This window comes from Octodon degus, unplaced genomic scaffold (assembly GCF_000260255.1).
Source record: "Octodon degus isolate 3935 unplaced genomic scaffold, OctDeg1.0 scaffold00273, whole genome shotgun sequence".
NCBI classification, from domain to species: domain Eukaryota; kingdom Metazoa; phylum Chordata; class Mammalia; order Rodentia; family Octodontidae; genus Octodon; species Octodon degus.
In genome coordinates, this window is record NW_004524849.1 from 953,994 (window position 1) to 966,650 (window position 12,657).

The window sequence follows — 12,657 nt, forward strand, 5'->3', positions numbered from 1 at the left end:
AATAGTTGGAAATGGTAAGCGGTCACTCCAGCTGTGAATGATATTCATTAGCAATGTTTCAATAACTGACAAGTAATGTAGAAGGTGTAATAATTCACAGGACCCTTAGGGGGCAGTTTTTCTTAGATATTCTTCCTATTTCATAAAGGTTATTCAAACTGCTTAGACCATACCTACTACATTTAGCTTCTCTTTGAAAGCACCAGTGAGTAGGCCTGAGAAACAGAAGGCCAATCAGACTGTCAGAAGGCAGAGTCATTCCCCTAAAAGGTAAACCAAAGTTGACTTGTGCCTCTGTGTCATCCCACTTTGGCTGTCTCTCCTGGTCATAACAAGGGTAAGGAGAAACCGTACCTTTTCACTTTACAATGAATCGAATAAAAAAATCCACTGATAGGAACAGCAGTATCATCTAGGAGCCATCACAAACTATGACAGCTTCGTGAAGTATCGTTTATCACAAAGAATGCTTTTTGAAAGACTAATGTTCACCACTCAGCTTCTTAAGGAAAAACCCTCTATGGCTGCAGATAAGCTATTTTCAAGACTACCTAGGCTTCTAAAGAAGTGCGCCTTTTGTTGACTTTTTTAGACCTAAACTAGTTAACAAGTATGTAAATAATACAAAATAATAACAACTCATTGTGAAAGCTGGGGCAATCAAAGAAAACCTATACTGTACACCGATAAATACTTAATGCTGTATTCATATGCCTTTATGACAAGATATAGTTTCCAAGGTTGGAGCCTGCAGGGCATTGCGCAGCAAGATACAGTTGCTTATATATTTCATTATAATTTAATAGGACCCTGATGAGCTTTCTTCATGAATATACCTGAGAATAATTAGAACTGTATAAAGAGCTATTAATTGAAATTTTCTAAAGCCACAGTAGTGATTTTTGCAATAGTCGCATTGTTCTAAAAAAGATCTAATGCAAATGTTAGCTCAAGTTATGAATATTCAAACATGCAAAACCAGAAACCAGGAACTGACAGCCATATTTTAACTAAAATGGAAACAATTTCAGGATCACAAAAATTATTTTGCTTTATACCAATGACTCATCGCCTATTTTATTCATTGGAATTTACTTTAACTATTTTCAGGGATTCTCCACACGGATTTCTTGTCTTTTTCTATTGTCCTTTTCTTAGCAGGTAAAAGGCTCCAAGCTTCCTTACTGGGAGTTCTGCAGCTTTGTATTCATTCCCATCTTCTAGTCAACACATTATGTGCAACCTGCACTTGCCCAGATTTCTTTCTCTTACAAAAAACCCCCCACAAGCAGCCCTGCAAGTAGGAGTCTCAATCTGTGAACCGCTCCTTCTCTACTGGTAAGGATTAAGCTATCCTACCACTATCCAAACCAAAAACATCAACTGAAAACCAAAAATCATTACAGAAAAAGGCCTGTTCCGCCCCTATCAGAAATTTCTAGAGCTGATGCGACAGGGACTCGAGTTCGGGGCGAAAACTTGGGCGCCCGCACGGTCCGCGGCCGGCTCCGACCTCGCCCCGCGCCAGGAGGGCGCGGTCGCAGGGCGGCACACCCGCGCGACGGGGGGCTCCCGGGCGCGGACAGGCGGACCGCCGAGCGCGTCGGGGTCGCAGGCGACCTGGCCAGCCCTGCCCTCCCCAAGGGGGGACCCGCGGAGCCGCGTTCCGGCCGGGCCGTAGGTTCGTTCGACGCCGCCCGGGAGGGACGCCACCCCGCAGACCTGGCGGCGGCGCTCCGGCCGCAAGGATATTGCCTCAGACAGGAGTCCACCTCGCCCTCGTCCGGCCCGGCCTGGCCGTCGCCCCCGTCTTCCTCGTCCACGAACTTGTTCTCATCGTACTCATCCACGTCCACCTTCCGGAAGCGGGCCGACGACACGGTGTTCTTCGACATCCCGGATCCCGACCGCGGCGAAGGCCTCTTCTGGGCGCTGGCTCTACCTCACAAGCCCAGCCCGGTCCGACCCCGCAGCCGGGTGTCCGACTCACTTCCCTCTTCCGCTCTGGGGCGTCGCCGGCAGCAGCCGCTCGGGTGCTTCTGGGCCTGCGCGCTCGCCGCACTTCTTCGCGCGTCTCAGCCCCCGGACGCCGCCCCCGCTCTTCCCGGGGGGCGCGCGCGGGCGGGAGCGCGCGGCGCGCAGGGCGCAGTGCGCAGGCGCGGGCCAGCTGCAGGAAAGGGGCGGAGTTGAGCTCAGGGGGCGGGGCTAAGGGGCGGGCCGAAAGAGGCTACCGTCTGAGGTAAGAGACTACTGGCTGCTGTAGTGCGCCACGTGATCCCAAGGAGGTTCCCATAGAAACGCTTTTCTGCGGTCCAGTCTTAGGGGGTCTTAAATTTTCGGCTATGGGCACCCTAGGCGGGTGGCCTCGGCTTTTGCTGCCGTCGCCGCTACCACAACCGAGCACCTATTTTTGGGGTCCTGTGTAAGTTCCGGCCGGTCCGGACCTACCCGTGGAGTGGGATGGACAGGTTGCGCGACCAAGTCCCCTGCAGTCGGCAGGAGTATGGGGCGGAGTGATGCACGCCGTGCGCCCAATCTGGTTCTACTCATCGGAGACGTAGCTTCGGACCGCGCGCTGGCAGGAACTGCTTTCCCGAGCCGGGAGCCCCCTTCCCGGGGTTGGAGCTACGCCACGCAGCTAGCCAGAGGTCCCCAAGGACGGAGTCAAAAGGTCAAATCTTATCTGTCAGCGCTGTGTGACAGCATCACCACGGGACCTGCAGAATCTGAACTCGGTATTCTGTCCATCAGGAGGGAGGGGAAGGTGTCTGGGCTGGGGCTGGAGAACTGATAGAATTGGGGTGAACTTGTGCGGTTGGGAGGAGGTCCGTGATTAACACCTTACGTGGTTATTAGGAGCAGGAATGCTAGAAGAGGGTGGGCGAGTTATGTTCTCCAGTGCCCAGGGAGAACAAAATAGGATAGCAGAATCTAGATGTCTCAGATTGATATTTATGATTTAAGACTTACGTGAGCCTTGGTAAGCCAGCTTTTTATTGTGTTCCACATCACCATTTCTGAAGGCAGAATTCTTATTGAAGAGGTAAAGGCACTAAGATTTAGGGAATGGTAGTGTGCTCTGTGTTTGACACTGTAATGCAAGTCTTTGCAAAATAAAATTAACGTAGACATTTAGGTGGACACCGCTCAGGGTGCAGGTCCGGTTCAGGTTCAGCACTTTCTGAAGGCTCCCTGTGGTCTTGCTGATTTGGCAGCCTTGGGAACCCCATCCTTGGTTGCCTGTGCTCTCAGGAAGAGAGTACTGGGCTTAGTTAGCATTGGAAACCCTGGCTTGAGTCTTGACTCTTCCCCTGTCATCTGCGTGACTGAGGCATGTTGCTTGCAATTTTAAACCTCAGGTTCTTTGTCACTAATGTGGGGGATAATACTGTATTCTTGACAAGATTGTTCTCAGGATTAAATACATTAGAATTCTACATGAATATAAAATGAATAATACCTGTACTATTGGTTTTGTCATTAGTTTCATAACTTAATGATATATCATGCTTTTCTTGCCTGTGAAAAGACCCCTAGATTCTGAAGAGTTTGCAAAGACATTTTCTATCTTCTTTTCACATATCACCGACTATGCAAAAGGTACTCACTAAATGGTTGATTAAATAAAATTTGTAAGGCAGTGCAGTTTGAATTACACTGGGAATAGTGAATTAGTTAGAAGAGGAAATCTCAAAATCAAACCTTTGTTGAATATATATACGTATATAGTATATAGTATGTACATGTATGTATATATATATTTATATATGGAGAGAATGCTCAAGAGTGGAGTGCATCTTTTTATTGGGAAGAAGCAATGTAGCATTCCTTCCCCTCCCCCCAAGGAAATCATCTTTCTAGAACATACATCTTTTAGGCTATAGAAGAGACATTTCCTTAACTTATAAAAAAAATATACTGATAAAACTCTTCTAGGATTGTCTTAAGACAGCAAATGAAAAATTTCTACCTGTTGGTAATATTTATTTTAAAAAGTCATATACCGAAGTCTAAAATCAATTCTCTCATCCACGGCATTATATAACTTAGAATAAAGATGTATTTTAATATTATTTGTTTCAATCTTTTACAAACTTTTTTTTTTGCAAACTTCAGTAAAAGCTAAACAGTGTACTTTTTTAGATGTGAAAGCTGGATCTACTTTTTGTTCTTTTACATCGAGATTTTCTTTGAAGAGAAAATTGAACAGTAGGTGCACTGTGGAGTGCAAATGGAAACAAGGACTCAAAAGCTTTGTACCTTCTGGTGCATTTCTATTCTTTTGTATTGTCTTATTTAGCTAATTTTCTTGTTCCTCTATTTTAGAACTGGCAAGGAATCCTGGGGTAGAAATCAACTTAATGGAATAGTGAGAGGAATTTTAAAATAATCAGCTGCTCAGGGTGTAATTGTCTTGATTTCTCAGAATTTTACTTTACATGTTCAGATTGTTAAATGTGACAGTATTTTTTAATGTTGCCACACAGTAATGACAGTGCCTGGTACCACAGCAGGTGCTCAATACAATTCTATCTAATCAATTCATGATCAGACAAGTGCATTTTGGAATGATTCTTATAATGGATGTGTTAATTATTTCCCCACCCTCATTATCTAATAGTTAACTGTTTAACTCTTTAAGGACATTTTTGTGTGCGAAGAAACTTATCCTTAATTATCTTTTAATTAGAACATACACAGCATTTCATTTCTTTGCAATTTCTAATGTTAACAATGATATTCAATTCATCCTAGTTAATATTATTCTTGATTATTTTAATTTTGCAGATGTATACTTTCCCCTGAATAAATGATCCATGAGGCTTTAAGATTTATTGGTGTTTCAGATGCAAATAATCTGGTTTGGATCACTATTAAAACAAGACTGAATCTAGGTTTTTGTCTTCCTGTGGAGCTCCTTATTTTCATGATGATGCAAAGAGACAAAGATCTTTATAGTTACAAGAGGCTTTAATGAAACTATCCTTGATAATAGGGCTTTTGAGATATTTTAAGACAAATACTTTACCTCCTTTGTGCTTCTTTTTGTCAAATTTGCCACCAGACAAGTCAAGGTATCAAACCTTGTGGTATGGCACTATTGTTTTTATTATTTGAAATGTCAGTGAACTTTATTAATGTGTCAAACTGGTATTATGGTGTAAGATTTTTCTCATGATGGTGTTTTGGTATCATTGTTCATTAGTAAGATAATTACTACAGTATAAAAGTATTTTTAGCATTATGATTATATATTATAGTTTAATGCTCCTACTGGTATCAGGATCAACTAGTGCTATATTGAAACCATCAATATTTGACATTTTTTCTTTGTGATTATTTCTAGCTTTACATAATTTTATGATTACACCGTGAAGTAGAATAGGTACAAAGAACTATGTAAACTATGTGTTAGTGCTTCAAAGATTTAAAATATTATACATTTGTGCTGTCTTAGGAAAAATAGTGCCAGAAGAATAAACGTTGTTTGTTAAACACTGGTGCAGGAAACCTTTATTCCATTTTAATGTTTTGACTGCTAATAATAAGAAAATGCTATGGGTTTAGATTGCTGATCCTTTGAACTTCCCATCTCTCTTTTTTAAAAACTTCTAACAGTGGCCTTAAGGAATTGCTCATCATAATATTTGACAAAATGGTAACTTACATCTTCTAACCAGTATTAATATCATTTAGTTATTTTTCTTGTGTTATTGCATTAGCAAGACCTTTAAAGAGTATTGAAAAATTTAAAGTGGGTGTTCCTGCTTTGTTCCTCTGGTACTTCATCAGTTGGTGTTATATTTACTGTTTTATGACCTGTAGAAATGATTGCTGAAATTATCAAAACTGTTTTGGGGGACTTAAAGATAAAAATCATATCAATTTTGATCTTTTAAGAAGGTAATAAAGTATGTTTATGTATTTTTGAGCACTGAAACATCCTCAGATTCCTGGACTAAACTTCATTTGGTTATGAACTGTTACTATTTTAATTACTTGTTGGATTTATATATATTTTGTTTATTTGGTTTTGGATCTGTAAAAGAAAGGAAGATTGATCTATAATTCTTTGTGCAATCTTTACCAAGTTTTTTGTTTTGTTTTGTATTTTGTGGTAGTGGAAATCAAACCTCAGGTCTCATGCATGCTAAGCAGCTGCCCCAGCCCTGAGCTATATCTCATGCTGTTTTATCCAGTTTTGATAGTAGGGTTGGTTTAGCTTTGAAGTTGAACTTCTGCAATTTTAACCATATTATCTGTGCTCTGGAATCATTTGAATGATAGGAAATTCCCATGTTGTGTGTTTTAAGAAAGTTCAAGAATATGCCCATAAAATTAATTGGGCTTTCTGTTACTTGGTCGTCTTTAATTGTCTTCAATGGTTCTTGATTTGTTTCATTTCCTTTTATTCTTGGTCAACTTACAAATTTATATCTTCATAGAAAATCCTGTATTTCATCCAGATTGCTGATTCTTTGACAAGAAATTACAGAATTTTTTAATAGTTATTTTAATATTTTTCATGACCTTGGACCTTTTGATTTTTCTCATTGCTATTAACAATTTAAGTAAAACATTAAAATCAATTTTTTCTCCTTCAATTTGATTATCACAAATTCTGTAGTATATCTTTATTTTTATAAAAACTTAGAAAATAAACAATATCAGACTCATAAACTTGATAAAATTTGAAAGATCCTGCAATCCCTATCATTTCCTCTGATCATAATACTTTTAATATTTTATTAAAAAGTCATTGATGGGCTGGAGAGATGGCTCAGTGGTCTAAAGCACCTACTTGAAACAAGCTTGGCAAAGCACAAGGACCGCGGTTCAATCCTCCAGCACCACATGCCAGCCCGCCCCGCCCCCTGGTGGGCTGAGCTGGCCACACACACACACACAATAAATAAATGTAATAAATAAAAATAAATAAATATTAAAAAAAAATAAAAAGTCATTGAGTGTTTTTTGTGTCAGAGACTTGGTGAGCCCTTTATTTACATTATTTAATCCTTTTAGTATCTCTAGTCACTAGAAATTAGTGTTGGCAATTTAGGGATGAGTAAACTAAGTGTCAGAAATACTATAATCTGACCAGTAATACTCGATTAGCAAGTGATAGGTTATGGAAATGAGTTCTGTCAAGTTTTTCTCATTGTTTCCAAGTATAATACTTAACTTTCTTTGCCCTAAAAGTAAGGAAATAACCAAAGCTCAGTGGTCTAAGTAAATCTACACCACAGCTTAAAATGGATTGTAAACTGAACCCAAAAATATTATTGTAATGATTTTTCAAGGATACTTGGTTTTTCATATTCCTGTGACCTTTTTCTGCCTTACAATGGTATTTTTGGGCTAGACATAGACCCTGGTATGGTTGAAGTCTCAATGGCGCCCCACCCCCAAACTCATATGTTCACTGGGGGGCCTAGAGATATGACCTGGTAATGATGAAGCTGCTCACCTCGTGGGGCGCTCACCCATTGATGAGTTTGTAGCTGGATGGGCTGTTAGGAGGTGCAGCCCAGCTGGAGGAAGCGGGCTGCAGGTATCAGACTGTGGATGCTTTGTAGCTTGACTGATGTTGCTTTCTGCTTGTCAGTTTTGAAGACAGATTGTATGGCAACAGATTGGATCTTTGTTTTGTTTTTGTATTTGTGGTACTGGGGATCGAACCCAAGGTCTAGTGTATGTTAAGCATGTGCTCTAACGGTGTACTATACCCCTAGCTTTTGGATGTTTTTTCAGTTTAGTTTTTTTTTTCTTCATGTATTTTTAGTATAGGATCTACAGGATCTACAGGATCTACAGGGTCTCACTAAGATAGGTCTCATAGTGATTCTCCTGTTTTCAGCCTCCCAAGTGCTGTGATTACAGGCGTGCATCACCACACCCAGTATCAGTTGTCCTCTCAGCAAGTCCCAGGGGCTGGCCGGCATGGCAGGCTGGGGATTGATGGGTCTGTTTTTATAATGATCAAAAATGCTGAATTTGTCACGTTGGGGCCTTTTTGAACATAACATACCAAATCATAGACATATGACTCATTACCTAATAAGAAACTTAAGCAGTACTTCTTTAAATTATAATTACTTTATACATATGGTAACATTATATCCAAATATTTCTATAGAACGTTGTAGGCCAATAATGGAAATCTCTTTTTAAAAACTATATTTATGTTTCTTTTAATAAAAAATCTACTTTTTTCCCTAATTTTTTTTCTTTATGCCCTCCTCCTCTTTTACAGAGTATTAATTATGTGCTGTAGGTAATGGCAAAGTAGCTTATTAGCTTACTATTTCTTTATATGCATGTATATATATAAAGAAAAAAATTAATAGCAAGTGACAAATCAGTGTACAGTCCTTGTTCTGCATCTTTACATATTTCCAAGAGGGAAGTGAGACAGAAAATGTGAATTAAGCATAAATAAAGCTACTTAAGTGGCTCAGAGACAAGGAGTATTTCTAGAAAAAATATGTTTTGAACAAGATTTTATGAGAAGCTAAAGGTATACATTGGTGAAAAAGAAGGTATTAAAAGGAAAAAGGATACATGCATACTATTCATTGGGGAGCTATATTAGAAGAAGGAAAATTGGGTGTTAAAAAAAAGAAAGATGTAGGGGCTGGGGAGATGGCTTAGTGGAATAAGCGCTTCCCTGGCAAGTGCAAGGGCCTGAGTTCAATCCCCGGTTCTGCAAAAAAAAAAAAAAAAAAAAAAAAAAAAAAAAAAAATATTTGTCTCTTGAAGGATAGTTATATAGGCACTTGGCTGAAGTGAAGAGGGATGTTAGAGGTAGAGATGGATGGATTTATTGGGATGTAGATTCAACTTTACCACATGCATTTTGCCTGAACATTCTGACAGATCCCAAGAGAAAAATTAAAGAGAAAAGAGAAGGTGCTTGTACTAAAGGAAATAACAATTTTGCAGATAGGGAGAGGCAACAGGAGCTCTGGACGCCTATGAGAGTGGGTGAGTTTTACAAGGTGTGTGAGAGTGGAGGCTTTGAAGATGCTCCTTTATCATCCTGCCTCTGTCCTCTGTTCAGGAGGGAGAGTTCTGAGATGTGATCAAATTGAGCAGATGGCTAGGTTTCAAAATCAGTGTGTATAGCTATATATCAATTAGCAGAAGAGCTTTTCCCCACACAAAACTACTTTGAATTACTTTATAAAAAAATGGGCTGCCTAAAATCTTCTGCTCACAATTAAAAATGAGTGGAAAATCACACTGATTTGCTCTTGCAGGCAATGTTTAATGTCAGCAACTTCAGATTGTTTCCAGTTTTGCAGTAAACTTTTATGCTGAAACTAGTTTAGGAAGCTACTTAGTTTTGTTCTTTCTTTCTTTTTTTCTTTTTTTTTTTTTTTAGTGGAAAGATGCTGTGGGTATGCTAGAGTAATGACTTTTTTTCTGCATCAAAATATTAGCAGTGTACTAATGACTCCATTTTATTTCTGTCACTTTTGTTTTATTTTTTGGGAAAGGTCTCACTGTGCAGCTCAGGCTGGTCCTGACTCACTATGTGGCCCAGGGTGGCCTTGAACTCGCAGTGATCCTCCTGCCTCTGCTTTCCAAGTACTGGGATAACAGGCATGCGCTACCATGCCTGGCCATACTGTCACTTTTGAAAATAAAAGAATGATATCAAATTACATATGGAAACATTTTGTATTACATTAAACATGGTATAGTTTTATAATTGTTGATATGATAATTCAGGTTTTGCTTTTATTGTATGAGTTTATCGCCATGTTGGTCAGACCTAAAAGAATTTCCAAATTTTTGTTGCCATCTAATAAGTGCTCTGGCATTTGTTTAATTTTACGTATTTATTAAATGTAGATTTTGATTCTTTTCTCCCTTCTTATTTTCATCTGCCTCTCTGCTACTTGCAGATCATTCTGTAATTTCTACTTCTTTTCTTTCTTCTTATTTTCATCTGCTTCTCTGCTATTCACAGACCAATCTGTAATTTCCACTGTCTCCTCTAGTTTTCCAATGGGGAGGTTTTGGAGCCTTTGCCATTATAGATTGACACTTGAGGCATATTTAAATGCCTCACTGCAAGCCTGAGTTTATGTGAGTTTTCACCAACCTGGATTAGTGGTAGATCTCTATAAGGCACCAGCACAAAAACAACAGGAATCCTGAGTTCTGGAATCAGGTTGGGTTCCAGTTGTCCACTTGCCCCTTGGAAGGACTGTCCTGGGAAGACATTGCTTAAGGGATAGCTCTCTAAAGCTGCCTGAGCCATTATGTTCTGATTCCCTTTTGTCTGGGGAAGAACATCAGTGAAGTAAGGTTTTATTCCTGTGATGGTGTTGATTTCATATGCATTGTGCCTGTCAGCCATTGCTCTCCCTGTTAAAATGGGCTGGAAAGCAGTGGATCCTGAGACACCCTTAACAAAGTTATTGAGGAGAGAATGCCAGATCCCACCGCTGATTGGACTCAGTGTGACATGGGGCCATAAGCTAGCCAGGATCCTGAGAGCTTCACGGTTCCATGCTGCGGCAGGAAATCCATCTCCAGTATGATAGAGGTGAGAAAAGTAAATATTAAGAGTGATGTATGGATTCATCATCAGGAAGTTATACATTTTGCTGATGCAGCAGTGGTTAGCTTCATTACAAGGGGAGTTGTTTGAATAGAGAATGATATGCTTAATGCCGCTATTATTGTGGATGGCTATGTCAAGATAACCGTGCATCTCAAATAGCATTGATTCTGGGTGGGTGTGATTCCCTGTGCAATTTGTAGCATGGCCTTTTTGCACCAGGCTACCAGAAGAAGTTTTTAATTCATAAAATGTGAGGTGTTTTGTTGGAGGATTTGTTGGCTCATAAGGGAATCCAAAAATCTGATGAAATGCTGTGTAGGGAACTCTTGCTTCCTCCCCTGTCCGGATGTGGTAAGGACAGTTAATGCAGTCTAGAGAGAAGTTTAGCCAGTGATAAGGCTTAACTATGGTTCCACCATGTGCAAGATGTTCCTCGTATAGGGGCTCCATGGCTAGTGCTATTCTCTTCTAGTTGCAAACCTAAACAAGAAGGAGAAATTGTATATAAGACCATTGCAGAAAAAAACTGAAGACAATGCATGCATTGAGTCATGCCTTTCTGTAAAGGAGGAAGAATATGTTTAACAACTGTAGTAGCATTTTTGATTCTAAAAGATAGCGACATACATGAATACATTACAAAATCAGGATTCATTTTTATTCATTGAGGGCCCAGGAAGATGGAAAGGAACAGAAATGCAGACTACACCTTCACCTATTTCATGGATTCTAAATCAGCACAGCAAATAGACTGTCAGTGCAAGTTCTACAAACAAATTGCCTTGTTTTAAGACTGAGCTCTGCACTTAACCAGCTTGGTGGCCTTTGGTAAATTAACTCTTGAGAACCACAGCTTCCTTGTCTGTAGAATGAAGACTGTAATAGTACACACCTCAGAAGGTTACCATGGGGCTGAATAGTGAAACAAATATACAGTGCTTTACTATGTGCCTGGCCACTAGCCAAGGCTAAACAAAGATTAGTTCTTAGAAATAATAGTACAAATCTCAAATCTAGAAGATTCCTGTTCATGAAAATCCATAAGAGTAAGCAGGAATTTTGCATTTTTGTTCATGATTTCTTCCTTTGTCACTTCCCTAAATATGGTAGTGCTAATACATCGTGCAAAAGTTTTGAATGTGCTTACATTTTATTTTTTGGTACCAGGAATTGAATGCAACCTTGCTCTTGCCAGGCAGGTGCTGTGCTGCTGAGCTGTATCTCTGGCCTTGAGTTTTCATTTTAAGTCAGCTGTTTCTTAAAACCGTTAATAAGGGCCGTGGAGATAGTCTAACACACCTGCTTAGGCAAGCTTAGGCAAGTGCGCAGGGACTGCGGTTTGATCCAGGCACCACTTGTGGCACCAACCCCGCCCCCAGGGTGGGCGGAGCTGGCCACACACACACAAGAAACAACAACCCATTGATAAGTTAGAGTTATTATCTATTTGGGGGATCTTGGGGTCTATTTTGCTTATTAGTAGAGACTTTTGGAAGTGCCTCTGTGTCTTCTTTGAATCACTGACATTTGAGAGTTTATTTCAAGAGTTTATTGGTGGGCCTTGTTATAGGATTTTTGAAAAATTTACTATTTGGAAAACAAATTTATGTTATTTAGAATATTTCAAGTCAGTATTTTCTGGTTTGTTAAATCACATATGTTAAGAAATTTTCCTTTGAGATGTTTATTCAATTATCATTGGTTGTAAGCAACTACCCAGGGTATTATAATATAGTTTTAAAAACATTTAAAAATGAATGTTTATTATGTGTCATGATTCTTGTAGAAAAAAATTAAAATATTAATATGTTATTGAAAACACTTATCAGTCCTCTCATTTTGGTCCAAGAACTTTATATTTGTAAGCCCATGGAAAAGTTACTAGAATTATAGCCAAGTTAATTCCAGTCTACCACTTCCAGTGAAACCTGCAGTGAGAATGGAGACATTAAGACATATTTGTAGTTGTGAAGATCCCGAGGGGTCCTCAGCCCAGCTAGGGTGGTAGCTAACAGTCCATCAAGAAGGGAATGATTTGGGGGATAAGTTGTGGGAAGTATGAGAGGGCCATGAGCTGG

The 12,657-nt window shown here is 39.7% G+C and overlaps 3 protein-coding genes across 3 annotated transcripts in view; 1 reads left to right on the plus strand and 2 right to left on the minus strand.

The window, feature by feature from the left end:
• The window catches only part of Arpc5 (actin related protein 2/3 complex subunit 5), a 9,513-nt gene extending 7,442 nt beyond the window's left edge, over positions 1-2,071 (minus strand). Inside the window, exon 1 of the mRNA XM_004646595.2 lies at positions 1,753-2,071. Within this exon, the coding sequence (XP_004646652.1) occupies positions 1,753-1,895 (143 nt within the window). The 5' untranslated portion in view covers positions 1,896-2,071. The remainder of the gene's footprint in view (positions 1-1,752) is intronic.
• A 243-nt stretch (positions 2,072-2,314) lies between these two features.
• The window catches only part of Rgl1 (ral guanine nucleotide dissociation stimulator like 1), a 291,802-nt gene continuing 281,459 nt past the window's right edge, over positions 2,315-12,657 (plus strand). Inside the window, exon 1 of the mRNA XM_023706870.1 lies at positions 2,315-2,671. The gene's annotated coding sequence lies outside the window, so the exon portion shown is untranslated. The remainder of the gene's footprint in view (positions 2,672-12,657) is intronic.
• Positions 10,007-12,657, minus strand: part of Apobec4 (apolipoprotein B mRNA editing enzyme catalytic polypeptide like 4) — a 6,039-nt gene continuing 3,388 nt past the window's right edge. The window contains exon 2 of the mRNA XM_004649101.3: positions 10,007-11,059. Within this exon, the coding sequence (XP_004649158.2) occupies positions 10,007-11,029 (1,023 nt within the window). The 5' untranslated portion in view covers positions 11,030-11,059. The remainder of the gene's footprint in view (positions 11,060-12,657) is intronic.